The 15597-nt window shown below is 41.0% G+C and overlaps 1 protein-coding gene across 3 annotated transcripts in view; it reads left to right on the top strand.

Annotated features, from left to right (window-relative positions):
- The window catches only part of dmap1 (DNA methyltransferase 1 associated protein 1), a 33491-nt gene extending 22563 nt beyond the window's left edge, over positions 1-10928 (top strand). For 2 of the 3 annotated variants that reach the window (XM_031899980.1, XM_031899981.1), the window contains exons 10-11: positions 914-1200; positions 10410-10928. In XM_031899980.1, the coding sequence (XP_031755840.1) occupies positions 914-1200; positions 10410-10469 (347 nt within the window). In that variant the 3' untranslated portion in view covers positions 10470-10928. The remainder of the gene's footprint in view (positions 1-913; positions 1201-10409) is intronic. The other variant, NM_001005440.1, reaches the window with a different exon arrangement.
- Positions 10929-15597: the final 4669 nt, after the last annotated feature.

Raw genomic sequence — 15597 nt, 5'->3', positions numbered from 1 at the left:
AGCAAGGGTATGAAAGCAGCACGGTGTCAGGCAATAAAAGAGGCCTGACAGCACAATCTTACATCAGTCCTACGTTTAGACACAACATCGAGGGAAATATTGGGGGGATTTTTTTCTCCCCTCTTTTTGCATTCATAACATTATTTGCCTTTTCTGTGCGGACAGAATGAGAATTGATGTTTTGTGAAAAAGGATATTTCAGGCTTTAATTTGATGACCAATCTTCATGCATTCGGTTCATTAGATGCAGTCATTTTATTTCCTAATTCATCTCACTTTTTGCCTGCTGTAAAAAAGTGTGCAGCACAATGCAGGGACTCGGATTGGAAAATGAGGGCAGTTAGGGTGGGCAGAGTTCTCCCCAGGATATGGAACATAAACAGTAATTTAGAGCTCTCTAATGAATGAAAGCACTATGGCTCATTCACCAGCGGCTGGAGGTCTGCAGATTCCTCACCTGGGATAGCATAGGATGGCATAATGTTTTATTCAGCAATCATAGTGCCCAGTGTTTGTATTCAGCACACCCAGAATCTGTGCTTACTGTCCCATTATATCTGGAAGGTTGTATAACATTTTCTAAGCATTCTATAAAGGGTTTGCCTTAAAATGCTTTTTTTTTTTTTATCTCCAACAACCCCCCCCCCCCTGTTGTTTTTTTTTTAATACTGTAGTTAAAGGCTATAGTATATTTGTGAACCAATTATGTGAGACAAAACAAAAGCCTCTCTCTACCCATGTAGACAGCTCTTCCGCAGCCTAGTGTATCAAGCACTAGTCTTTGCCTTTTTCAAGCATTAATAGTATTTTATAGGGTTTTTCCCAAAGCAACAGATTTCTGAAAGTATAAATTGTAACAGGTTTGACAAAATTGCTAAACATATTTAATATGTATATGTGTTTTTTCCACCAGACTTGAACCCAATGCCAACAGAGGAAATTGTGCAAATGTTTAATGAGCTTCGCAGTGATCTAGTGCTGCTGTATGAACTGAAGCAAGCCTTCTCCAGCTGTGAGTATGAGTTGCAGATGTTGCGCCATCGCTTTGAAGCCCTCTCCAAAAGCGGAAGCACAAGCACAGTTTTACCGGGAGATGGAGTTGCTGGGGAAAGTCAGGCAGCCTCCGGCACAGAAGAAGTGAAATCAGAAGCAAAAGATCCCATCATTGATGTTGTCGGGGCCCCGCTAACACCCAATTCGGTAAGCATTCCTAAATATGAGTTACAGCTGAGTGAAAATTCATACACTGGGGTAGGATTGTGGGGAGGAGTGGCACAGCAGCCCTCAGTGGTTGCAGTGATCAGATTATCTGCCATCTACAGCCCATTTCCATCTCATCTTACAGCACAAGATTTGTTAAGTAAGTATTTTGTATTTTAATATAATTTCTTACAGTTAAACAGATGGTTTATGCGCTTATTATTACATATAGTAAAATATAGATCCAAGTGACAACAATTCCTTTCCTACTAGTTATTTGAACTTATTACCTTTTCTGCTTTCCACTTCTATTTACCACATTTATCATTGGTGCCTGTGGGAGATCATTGGCTCATGGGAGCTGGGCCATCTTCCTGCTTATCAACCTTTTAGCAGCTGATGGACCAGTTTATCAAGTTAATGAAATGGTCTATCCAAGAGTTTGAGCAGATCCAACTCAAACCATAATCAGTTGTCTCGTCGATTGGGCAGGTTAAGGGCTCTGGCACACGGGGAGATTAGTCGCCCGCGACAAATCTCCCTCTTCGCGGGCAACTAATCTCCCCGAGTTGCCATCACCTGCCATCCCACCGGCGAAAGTGGAAGTCGCCGGTGGGATGGCACACGCGGCGGCGCGGCAACTAATCTCCCCGTGTGCCAGAGCCCTAAAAGATTTTGATTGGGAGCCGTTCAAGGTGCTCAAGCAAAAACTAAGTTTAGGGCTGAATCGGCAGGAGGAGGTAAAATTTCTATTGGTTCTACCTCCATATCTGAGGATTCAGCCCTGAACATCAATGGAGGGTGTGAACAATCTTTCCTGCGACCAGTGGTCACTCGAAAGATTGTTACTGCTATGTGTATGGCCACCTTTACTTAAAGAAATAGAAAATTCAACAAACCTTTAAGGGCAGTGGTACACAAATCTTCGTTGTCGCAGGCAACTAATCTCCCTGGAGTGCCATCCCACCGACCAGAATGTAAATCGCCAGTGGGATGGCATACACGTCGCAGCAATGTCCCGCAGGCGTCCGAAGTTTCCTCCGAAGACAACTTCGGGTGACTGCAGGACATCGCAGCGATGCGTATGCCATCCCACCGGTGATTTACATTCTATTCAGTGGGGAGATTAGTCGCCCGCAACAACGAAGATTTGTCGCGGGGCGACTTATCTCCCTGTGTACCACTGCCCTAAAAGTGCTCAGAAGGGGTCAAGTTTACGTTAATATTGACTTAGTGATAATGGTTTTGAAGAATCCAAACAGATGATACATAATTAGTGTAGTTTTCATGTATGTTATTTTCTTTTAGCTTTTAGGGCTCTGGCACACGGGGAGAGTCCCCCACAACAAATCTCCCTTGTCACAGGCGACTAATCTCCCGAACTACCATCCCACCGCAGACTTACATTCTCGCCGGTGGGATGGGTTAAGACACACGGACCTACTAAGTAGCAGCTACTTGTCATGGCTACTGAAATAGACAATGATGATCATTTACTGATAATTGTCTCTGTGTGTTTTAGCAGAGGCAATTCTCAGTATTGTCTGTGGCAGGGGATTTCCTGGCGTTTAGTAGCTGTCAAGTAGCACTGTGTGTCTTCACCCTTAAGGGCTGTGGCATACTGGGGAGACTAGTCGCCCGCGACAAGGCAGACAAACCGCTCTGAAATGGCTTTCAACCGGCAACACTAGGAGTCACCAATGGAAAGAAACTTTGCATCACTTTGGTAATCCGAAGTCGTGCATAGAGCTTTCCACTGGCGACTCCTATTGTTCTGGTTTGTCACCCGCAATAGCAGAGATCTGTCACAGGCTACTGAACTGCTCCGTGGGTTCTTACCCTAAAGCGACACTGTCATGCCCATAACAAAGTCAATGGTCTACTTAAGGGAGAAAGAGAGGCAGAAATTAGCTTTGATGACTTTTCATGGTAGAATAAACTGGAGCAAATGAACCTGCATGTTTTTGGGTATAAAAAAAGCACTGTAAAAACATTATTAAATGCCAACTGAGACAATATAAAAATACATTATTTGGTTATAAAGAGCAATGGAAAAAAACATGATAGTAACAGATTTCCCTTAAAATTCCAATTTTTCCCCCCATCACACCAAAAATAGGGCAGCTTACATCACTCCATAACTCATTTCTCTTGATATTTAGCATTTTCTTTTATTCCTCTGCAATATTCTGCCATAAGTAAATTAAGGGAATTCTTGGGATAGGCATAATACTAGACACAGAAAGATAAATGATGTATTAAGATCTGAATTCTTCCAGGAGGTATAAAAGACATTACAGTTTCCCACTGATTCTTGCTGCTATCAGATTCCTATAGATAATATTTAGTAGCTAAATGGATTGCTCATATAGAGTTGTATTACAAAAGGTTCCTAGTCACAAGTGCTCACTCACACACTACATAAATATATTGCCTGCAGGCACCTCAGAAAATAATAATGTTAGCCAAGTAAGAATACCTGCAAGCCAATACTTATTTTTAATCCACGTTCTCGCAGGCAGCTCTGTAAGCCGCTTGCCATATTTAGATTTACAATACATAGATGTCTGCTTAGATATACAAGGCTGATATATGCTGAATGTATTGTGATTTACGAAGAGATTGAGAGGAGCTTATCTGTTGTCTGCAGAGGTAACTCGTTCATCTGAACTTTAAGACTCTGCTAATACTATCTTGGGGCAGGATGGGAGCATTACCCTAAGCATTCTAGGCAACCTATTTTATCCAGTAGCTGAATTGTATTGGCAGCTCCAACCCCTCCTTTTTTTACCTCTTTTGTTCTGTTTTTCTCTTTACATTTTGTGTTTTATACATTTCCATTTTGAATACTTTATTTCAGCATTTTGTATCCTGTCTGATTCTTCCTCCTTCCTTTTTGCCATGTTTGCTGTCCTATTCTCTCAGTCCATCATTATGTTATCCTATGGTATGTTTATTTCTTGTTGCTTATTGGTTACCCCAGACACACTGCCAAGGGGGCGATAGTGAACAATAACTTGATCAAAGTTTTAATTGATTATATTTCCAAAGTTTCTTTTTTACAACACACAAAGCTTATCTTCTTTTTTGCTTTCAAGATAGCTTCCCTTAAGATTGTAATTTTACAGCCCCAGACAAATAAAAAAGAAAAAACTATTTATTGATGATAGATGCATTTTTTAAAATATACAGAACCAGGGCCTGAACAAGCCAATCCAGTTTTCGGTTAGTAAGTTTTACCAGTGCTCTGGCAATTATTTTGTTTTAAAGGGGAACTCCAACCAAACACAAGTTAAGCTTTTTGAAAAGTAAACATAATATCAAGTGCACCTTTGGAATATACATCCATTAATAAATATGCAGCCTTTTCATGATTTTTTAACGGAACAATGTGGTTTCAAACAGTAACTCAAGCCCCCTGTTCTCTTGCTACATTGAGACTACGTACAAGTAAAATTAGATTTAAAAAAATCTCCATTGTTTGAGCAGCATTCTTTTTGTAATGTGTCCTCTGCCCTTTTCTACCTATAGAAATATTTCTGTGCTACTATAATATCATTGCAGTGATAGCCGGCACTGCAGAAAGGACTCCATGCATTGACCTATTAAGCATTCTGTTCAGCAGTGTTTTTACATTTTGAGCCAAAGCCAGAAATTTCCATTCACTGGAAAAGCTTCCTTGCCGAGGGAAATAGAGCAGTCTGGGATATGTCACCTATAAATATTCGTTTTGGGGAAGAGGAGCGCTCCAAACTGGTACGGATTGCTCATGGTTAATATGACCTGATCTTTGACATATTTCAAAGAAGTATAATCAAGTTAATTTACTGCAAGGCAAATTCATTACCTAAAGGAGGCCCCATGTTAAATACAGCACTGACCTTTACTGGCTGATTACACAAAGACGACACAATTAGATTAGTCCAAGACAAAAGGTCAGGAGCATTCACACTGTGACCATTTTACACTACCTTGGAACAGAAATCTTACAGAGGCCCGTAGGGAGATTGCGACCAGAACAGAATCATCATCCACCCCTTTCACTTGTTCTTTTATTCTTTTTTCTACTTAGAGATCCTGTAAGACAGAATGTTTCCCATGCAGCCCTCCCACCACCTGCTTGCTGGTTATGTGTTGTAGCAGATACAGAAGTCAGCTGGGGTCATTTAAAAAGTTGGGGCAAAGTACAAACAAGTAACATTAAGCGCCACATTTTTTGGAAATTGCCCCCCCCCCCCCAAAATATTATTTTTCATAATCTCTTTGCACTCCAAAAATGCCACTCTTACATACAGGGCAGGGCATAGTGGGCACATAAACTGCCCTAACGAGCTTATCATTCAGGGTGTGCAAAGTGCAAGGGCGCCCTGTGCTTACAGCCTGTTAATGTCCGATGTTAAACTTTCTGGATAGAGATTATGTGGATTTATGTTCTGTGTTGAAATTAGATGGCCTTATGCTGAACATGCTGACAGGACTGTACTGCTGGGCTTTGGGGAAAAGAGTTCATATATTTTTACCTCAACCTTGTTTCTCTTTATAGCACTGTTTAAATGATTGGCAGAGGCAATAAGTCATTTAGGGCTGCTCATACAAACTGTCCCTATTGGCAGGGAACAGAGTGCCTCTAAGTGACCCCATGAGGCAGACTTAAGGTCTTGCAAAGACAGAGCCCAACTTAGCACAAATTAGTTCCATGCAGAAGTTCAGCCGGCTACTCTAGATTAGAACAGCTTTTGATTCCCTAAACTCACACTCCAGTCGCCCATCCCTAATGAGTTGCCTGTCCCAGAATGCCTTGCACCAAAGGCCTTTGTTCCGACTCTCAGAAGTCAGCCCACTAATGGGCAAAAGAAAAAGGCCTCCAGTCTATGAAGTCTGAGGCTTCGAGTCAGAATTAGCTGACTTTTAAGCTTTCCCCATCTGCACTCCCGCTGACTCTTTGTTTCCCGCGCCGATGTGAAACCTACACGTTACATTGTTAGGATCAAACAGAAATCCTTCCTTCCAGATGGAGCTACAATGTATGAATTAGATTTGAACATCTATGTGTGGGTGTGTGTGTGTCCTATGGCTGCCTAACTGGCAAGCTGTATATGTGCTCAAGTGGCCTTTTGTTATTGGGACAATGCTGAGCGCCAGCTGAAGGTATAAATCAATTAGTTACAATGGGCTGATGTGCGGCACCGAGCTGCTACTGGGGGATTATTTGCTCGGCACAAAGTGCAAACGGCACAGTTCCACTGCCTGATATTATTTTAGATTCCTGTATCTTATCTGGCTCCCCCAAAACCTTCTCATTCACATTACATTGGAAAAAATCATTTTGTCTGTAAGGCCACAGCCAGTTTCTGTAATTTCAGTGTAGTATGATTCCTTATATTTTATAGAAATCTATTTAAAGGCACAGATCAGAGCATTTTACAGCGTATTCTTATATTCCCTAACCTGTAGCAGGTATCACAATGATGCTTATGCTGGGAATTAAGGAGTCATAATGCACCCTTACAGAAAACAATTCCCGTATTATGTGGCTATGAGGTACAGAAGGGGACCAGTTATAAAGCCGGTATTGTGGTCTCTCAGACACTGAAGGTGTCAAAGTGGTGGTGTACAATACATGGATTTATAGCGGAATATGTTAGGCACCCCACAGTCCATTTATTAATGTTACATGCACCATCACAAGGACCTTTCTAACTAAGCACTTGCTAGTTTTTTTTCCAGGGATCCCTTGCAGTTTAGCTAGACTTGTATGTGCAATATTGTAAAATTGGATACATGTTACTGGTTTGTATTTGTACAAGTGTGCCTAGAGAGCTAGGGATGCTGGGGGAAATACTGGTAAGATGGTGGCATGACACTTTGGGGCATAGTTATTATAGTGGGTTTGCAAAAGCAATGATTTAATTAGTTGCTATGGGCAACGTTACCTGTGTTGTTGGCTTACACACAGATTTAAAGCTCCACCAGTAATACATTTGAATGTTTTTTACCAGTGGAAATTCAGGTTGACTTCAGTACAAAAGTATGTAGGATATTTTGTCACCCAAGCTGCAAATAATTTCTTGGAGGGTATAGGGGTTGTCCAGAGTCCTAAATATGTGGGACTTTACATGCATTCCCTGGTATTAAACTGTCAATATAAACTGATTATAATGCAGCTTTGTTTTGTATCCAGTTTTATAAATATTTTCCTTGGACTTCATGCTGAGGCATCATGTCTTTATGCTTCTTAACGAGGGAAAAGAAATGATACATGGCTGTTTATATACATAATTAAAGACAGTAATTCATATATGTCTGATTTGTGCAAATGCCTCCGGTGTAACTAGATCGTGGCTGCCCTGAAACATTAGCATTGTAGTATGTGTGGGGAGGGGCTCAGGCATCCACATTATAATATACACCATCTATAGTGGTGCCGAGTCCCTCTCACTACTGGGCCTACTGAGTAATCTGAATATGTTCACTATTGGGGTAAGTGCAGAAATGTTGCAACCATGGGCTTCTCTGCCCCTTTTGCCATTTACCACTTGTCCTACATTAAAAAATACTGTATTATGTACAATGTATATATTGCTCCACTCCTACTGCTTGTTTTCTACAGGAAGATTTCAACTCAGACCCACTGGAGGGGAGTTACACTTCTACTTGCCTGTACCCCCATTTCCACAGAACATTTGGGGCCTATAGAATGGAAATCAGGACTCCCCAGTAGTCACAATCAGCCATAATAAAGAAACCATTGTTGAAAATCTTGGAAAAAGCAGTTGCTTGGTAACTAATTTGTGGCGTAAGCTGGTGATCTGGAACAGTATCTTGGCTGGGCCCAAGCAGGGGACGCTGCCCAATGTATAGCACATTTAAACACAAATAACATTGTAGTTAAGAAAGTGTGGGACGCTCAGTGTCTCTCTCTGTTCCCCTGTATTAGAGGCTATAGTAGCCATAGCGTATAGCATTTAGAAGTGCAGCACTTTATATCTGTTTTACCTAATCTGCTGCCTTTCAGTTGCTGTTAGTACAGAAATAGTGTTTAATGGCTTTATATGCCCTTACATGGTATTACAGGCATTCTGTCTTTCCATTTCTATGAAAAGGGGGCCAAGATGCGCAGGGCCTGCTTAAAGTACAATGTCCTTATTACAGGTATAGGATCCCTTATCCGGAAACCCGTTATCCAGAAAGTTCCGAATTCTGGAAAGGCCATCTCCCATAGACTCCATTATAAACAAATAATTCAAATTTTTAAAAATGATTTACTTTTTCTCTGTAATAATAAAACAGTACCTTGTACTTGATCCCAACTAAGATATAATTACCCCTTATTGGAGGCAAAACAAGCCTATTGGGTTTATTCAATTTTTTAAATGATTTTTAGCAGACTTAAGTTATGGAGATCCAAATTACAGAAAGATCCCTTATCCGTAAAACCCTGGGTCCCAAGCATTCTGGATAACAGGTCCCATATCTGTACATACAAATATATTTAATGTAAACCTGTGATCATGGAGCCATTTTCTGTGTGTATAGGTGGCCACACACGTGGCGATTTCCGATCCGCACGAAAGATCGTACAATTGGCCACTAACTGTTCAGGGCTGAATCGGCAGGTAAGGAGGTAGAAACAATAGGATTTCTACCTCCTTCTGCCGATTCAGCCCTGAAGGCAGATTTTACTCAGGCGCCTTCTATGGCGCCCGATCAAAATCTTTTAACCCACCCGATCGGCAAGTCGACCGATATCAGCAGCCTCCTGGGATATCGGTCGACTTGCCATACATGCACCGAATATCACATGAAACGAGGTTTCATACGATATTATCGGTGCGTGTATCGCCAGCTTATAAGGGCAGCGTGTAATAGTTCCAAACCTGAGAGCCCCACAGTGAATCTGCCACTGCTGCTCCCCATTTATTTAATTGGAAAACATGTGACAGTGGTCGGGGCGGTTGAATTACGGCTGCAAACACTCTCTTTATGAACAACTTATATTCCAACAGTAAATGGCCACGTTTATCTGTGTATAGTGTCGGCTGTAGCAGCAGTAACTCTCATAATGCATTAACATTTTACGCTTAGTGGCCTTTTCATATCATCATCATCATCACTTGAAGTAGCTTTATGGCGCCATACAGTATCATCCTATCACCAATTCACCTCGCCCCACTGTTGCATCCAGCTCTCTCTCCTTCTCAACTAATGAAGTTTTCAAGCATTGCCCATTCAGATGCAAATGATGTGTAAATGATCTCAGTTCATTATGTAAATTAGACCCATGTGACCTGACAAGGCATGTAATGATGTGTAGCTTGTCAGTGAAGCGGTATTTGTATCCCTACGTACACAAAGTGCAATAAATAAAGGCCAGTGGTCTAATGGCCCCCATCCAACACACAACTCCCATATTATCTGGCTCTGTAGTGTGGCGTCTGTTGTTTCATGCTGAATGGTGTGGAAAATTCCTTATTCCTGCTGTCAGTTTAACTCTTTCATGTGTTATTTACATGGAGAGAGAATTGGCTAGCAGGGGAGAACCAACTGGCCCATGGAATCTGCTCAGGAAATGCTTCATTCTGCGTTTAAGTCCATAACATTTATTTCTATTCCATGGATGTTTCCTTTCCTCAATTAGGCCCTACCTGTTCTGCTGCTGTGGGGGAGATTTAGCAAAGGTCAAATTGGGATTCCTGGCATTTTCCCAGCAGTTCTTACACAGTTCTTATCTAATTTATTAACCTTTTCCTGACATTCAGGAATTTTTTTAATAATTTTGCTTATTTATCAGTGTATTTTCCTACTTTCCCCGCTGGCTTTTGGTTAAAGTGTTTGCCAGCTTTGAGCAGTTGGATGCCATTTTTCCTTGAGTTTCATGTTCCTTTTCCATTTAGACTGCAGGCTATGAGCAGGGTTTGCATTACCTCCTTTACAGGCAACGTAACGGGTGACATATATACAGATAATACTAGTTTATGGGGCACCATCTTTTCCAAATTGGTCGGTGGGGGGTGTGATCAGTAGTAAATATGACAGTTTTGTCTCTGATTCCTCTCATGTTGTCTTCCTACAGTTATAACCATCTTCTGGGAAATCAGTGCACCCATAAGCACTAATAATTCTGGTGAAAATTGTGGTCAGTGTGTTTGACAATGTTTATGGCCCCGGCCCAGTTATTTGTACTGTTAATGAATTCCTTGTATTTGCAGAGAAAAAGGAGGGAATCTGCCTCCAGCTCATCATCAGTGAAGAAGATGAAGAAGCCTTGAGACGATTGAGCAGCACAGACAGAAAGCAAGAGGCGCTGTGATTCCCTGGCCCTGTTCCACAAGCCGTCTTAAGTGTTTGGGCAGAAACCAGACAAGCCCCAGGCTTTTGGCATTCTAGATTGCCGTATATTAGTCGTATGGATGTACATATTGTCTGCTTATGTTTGTGTTTAAACAACAAGTACACTGTGAAAACATTTCTATGTATCCTTTTTACCCATCTGTCCTGCCTCTGGGACACTTGCTTTCCAGAGTTAATTTGCTGTCCTTGTTCTAAAGGAAGCAGAATTGTTACAAGGATGTCAGGTATTTATAAAATCTGAGGAAATGGGATTTAAGGAGACCACGTGTGAGCCTGAATGGAGGAATTGAGTTTTGCTTTGTTTCTCTATTAATAAACAGGTCATGTAATTGATAAGTGGGACCATAATAAACAACCTTCTCCTGTTTTACAGTTAATGTCTCCGTCTCTTTTACAGCACCTGGAAGCATCTGCTTTAGTATCCTCTGTAAGTACTTAGAACATATATTTGTTATCCGTTTGGACCATTTGTAATCACAGGTCTGTATAAGGGGTCCCTAAACAAGCCTTTGTGATCTTGCAATTGATGATTAGAAACAAGAATCAGTTGGGATAATGGCTCACATAAACCTGTATGTAAACTGGGCCATCCCCAGTAGGATATGCAAGAATTTCACATAGGAGCTGGCTTGCTTGCCTGGCACTATTTTCAACACTATTTTTAACAATGTATCAGCTGTTCCATGTATTAAGAAGGAGAAGAGGGAATTGTTTTGCTAAAACATTAGATTATTTCTCTCCCTTTTGTTTCTTGAGGGCAAAGACACACAGGGCAATTAGTTTCCCTGTTGCAACTAATTGCAGTGATCTTGCTGCTGCAGATCAACATGTGAGTCGCAGCAATTAATCGCGTCTTTTGCACGGGCCGATTAGTCACCAAGACTTTTTAAAATCGCCCTGTGTGTCTTTCCCCTAAAAGAGAACTAAAGATTAAGTAGTCTAGAAATGTACATTATGTTTTGGGCTTATGTACCAGCTCAAGGCAACCATAGCCCTTTAGCAGGGACGATCTGTGCCTCCAAAGATGCCCCAGTAGCTCCCCATGTTCTTTTCTGCTGATTCCCTGCACATGCTCCGTGCTGCTGTCAGTTACTGAGCTTATGGGCCTACTCACTATATACTGTATAAATGTCACAGTATTAAATTTTCTCTTTACATGGCAGCTCAGGAACAAGTACAACTAGCCACAGAATTTCATCTTTCCTGTAGCCTCAGTTTATATGACAGCTAAACCTCAAATTTTCTGCTTGATGATTTGCTATGACCCCCAAGCTTAGCTTCTCAAGAGCTGCCCAGAGCACACTGAGCATGTGCGTGTCACTGACTCCGAACAGAAGCCAAGATTAGAAGCTCCTGTGACAACTGTAAAATCACGGATACAAATGCTTGCTTATTAATTAATAAGGAAAACTTATCCAAATAAAAAAATTCAAATACATTGAATTGAAAATATGGCTTGCCTTTGCTTAGGCCAACTCCCATTGACTATAGAAACTCGCAAGGTTTTGAGTTTTTGGGGGGTTTTTTGCACTTCATAAATACCAGACATAGTTTTTGGACCACAAAAAAAAAATAATCAAACTTGAACGTTGATAAATCTCCCCCCAGAGAGAGCTGCTCAGTAAGCGCTTGTTTCTCTGCATAAGGGCAGATACAGGAATGCACTAGGGCCACAAGTAAAATGCTTGCTGCAGTTCCTTAATAAATCTGAGCAAAACCTAAAGCAACAGATTGGTCGGTTTGAGTTACAGGTAAATCAGTCTCATTGCCATTTACAGCAGCAAATCAGAAGTAACATTAAACTCTCTGTACCTGAACTGTCATGTGGGTTCAGGCTGTTTTGTGACATGTTGCTGAGATCCAACCAAGTATTTTTTGACAGATGCTTCATTTTATTCAGCCAGAGAAAGAGAGCGTCTGCCTGTCACAACAGGATAAAGCTTCCCCAGTCTCATCACATTTATAGCACAAGTCCTTAATGCAATCGTTGCTTTGCTGCATTCGTGTTGTACCAGGAGAACTCTTTGTTCTGTAGAATTGGAAGTCATTAACTCATGGATATCATTGTTGGCGTAATGGCACAACCACCATTTGACTTTATTCTTCAAAGCTGCAATGAAGGCGACATGCACCTTCCGTAGCAGCGATTTTCCCAATACTATTCCCAACATTCCCCAGTATGTTATCAAGGCTTGCTGGTAATTGTACTGCAGCAACCAATGGATTCTACAAGTATCACTGCCCAATAAACAGTTTCCAAGGCCCACAGCCCAGTGGATACACAAGAATGTTCCTGTGAGAATTTTGTTCTATGAAAGCTTCACCCCTGTCCCTCAGTTCATGTGATACTTTAGCCTTGAACACCTATAAAGAACTATAGCCGCCCTTCTGAGATTTGACCACAATGTAATAATTGCTTGGTAATCTCAATATGATGCACAGGGCTGACACTGGCTGTGATTCCCATTACAGAATCCTCTTGAGTTGGTAAGTTTGTGGAGCCAAAGTGTCTGTTTTGGTGAAGGTTATGTTCACTTTAAATAGTAGCACAAAATGCAGCACCCAAATAAATACACATGTCCCAGCCCTGGTTAGGTAAGCATTCAGAAAGAAGGAAGTATATTCTATTTGGTTATTATTGAAGGCTTCTCTTCTACCTTAAAGGAACAGTAACACCAAAAAATCAAAGTGCATAAAAGTAACTATTTTATTATGTACTGTTGCCCTGTTTCCTTCAGAAATACTAGTCTAGTTTATATACATTGCTGTGTAGCCATGGGGGCAGACATTCAAGCTGGAAAAAGGAGAAAAGACACGGGTTACATAACAGATAAGCTCTGTAGAATATAATGGTAATATACACAGCTATGCTATGTAACCTGTGTCTTTTCTCCTTTTTCCAGCTTGAATGGCTGCCCCCATGGCCACACAGCAATTTATATAATTAATTTTTTGGTGTTACTGGTACTTTACTATTATTTTTATAAACTATAGTAGGGTTTCTGTAGCCAACACACAACTTTTACGAGTGCAGGGCAACAGTACATTATATTTTAATCGCTTTGAAACAATTTTATTTTTTGGTGTAAAGGCAAACATAAGCTAGTGAGCTGAGGGTGCTTGTCACTTACACCTGCCCCAGGCCGGAGCATTTTTATTTTTCAAGAGGAGGACTGGGAGTACAACCTTTTTTTCCCCCCACATCCCAGGCAAGACAAGTTAAATCTGTAGTAATACATCAAATCAACTGGACTTGCTTTTAAATCCAGTTGATTTGATGAAAATAAGGATAGGACAGTGTTTGGAACTCAGCGAGTTGAGGAGGGTGATCATTAGTATCTAATGCTGATGACAGATCAAAGAGTATTAATAGACGTTACAAAGTCTTTGCTGAGTATTGTTAGAACTGTTTTTATCTAGAAAATCACCTTGTGTCCCTGTACTTCGTATACAAGACATCTTTACCTTTCCTTTCCACTCTCGTGTCATTAAATGGAACCACCAGCTATAGCCAAGCTTCCTTTAGTCAGCGGCACATGTGACAATTAAGGTGTTAATAAACCTTCAGGCTTCGCTTCATTGTCACATTTTTCTTAAAGCTTGATGAAGAGAGTCTGCTTGGGGGCATCTTAAAGTAAATAGCGATGATGATGAGGATGCTGCTCAGATGATTTACATGCACACACACACTCTTCATACACTCTCCACCTCATTAGCACTCCATCTTACAAGCATAACTGATCATCAATAAATAGTGACACTTGCTATGATATATAACGCTGACCTGCCTGATAAAGGTCATTGGCCGTATTGCTAGGATTCATTTTTTTTGTTACTTAATTACAACTCTGATACCATTGTGAAAATGCAGCTGACCTTTGATCCATAATGAGCAAGTTTCTATTTCCTTGCACACTGACAGTTTATTCTGCAGGATATTTAGTAATTTCTTAGCTGAGCCTATCGCTGCTACAGCAGTTGTGCAGTATTATAAGGGACAGAGCGCTGTAGGCTCAGTTACATGTGTGGCTTTGTGCTGTGATGAGGTACAAGTACATGACCTGGGAAAGTGAATAACTATTGTCCAGCCAAGTGCAACTGTCACCAAAAGCTGCCTGCAGTCTTGTGCTATGTTCCTTTTATTGCTGGTTGTCTCGCTTAAAGAAAGGAAATAGTCTCAGGTAGGTTCATTTACCAAAAATGGGCAAATTTGCACCTGGGCAGTAACCAATCGGTGGTTGTGTTCAGCCAGCTGCTAGTAAAACAATTAAAGCAAAGATGTGTTTGGTTGCCATGGGTTACTGCGCAGGGTAAAACTTTCTCAGCATGAAGTAGCCCCTTGAGTTTTCTCGTAAATATTTATTTTTTTACTGCAATAATGTAAAAACAATAAGAAAACATTTAGGTAGTAATGTTTTTATTGATTCTATAGGAAGGGGATTAAACCAACGTGTAGGTTTATCTGGAAAGTACATTTAGGTATTCAGATTAAGGGAAGCCAACTTGGAAAAAACCATTAAAGGAGAATGCAAGTCAAAATTTAAAAAGCATACTGCCCAATAGTCCTCCTATTGTTTAGTAAAAACACCACACTTTTGGCTCACCTAATCAAATATTTACTCAGTCACACTCACTTCACATTTTCTAGAACAGGCAGCCATCTCTAAAAAGGTATTCTCCCTTCCTTTCCCTCCTTGCTTCATACTGCACATGTGTTTCATTCCCTCCCCCCCTCCCCTCTGCCAGATCCGCTTCTGATTGGCTGGTGGGCATGTGTAGCTCAGAACAGGAGACAGGATCAAGTTACAAACATGCTCAGAGAATAGCAAGGCAGCCGCTGGCAGCCTATAGGAAGGGGAGAGAGATTTTAGTGATGTCACTGTAGGCTTCACACTGCTGTAGGCTGCCAGCACCATATCTCAGAGAAGCAAGCAGGGATCTGGGAATTTAGATATGCAGTAACTACTTAAAAAGAATGCCTTTAGACTTACTTTTAATTTATATTAACCTTTCATTGTTCTTTAAAGGTCCAGCTTGTTAATGAGA

The sequence above is a fragment of the Xenopus tropicalis genome, chromosome 4 (assembly GCF_000004195.4).
Source record: "Xenopus tropicalis strain Nigerian chromosome 4, UCB_Xtro_10.0, whole genome shotgun sequence".
Classification (NCBI taxonomy): Eukaryota; Metazoa; Chordata; class Amphibia; order Anura; family Pipidae; genus Xenopus; species Xenopus tropicalis.
Note: the sequence above shows the minus strand (reverse complement) of the source record. Positions and strands in the feature narration are given on the sequence as shown.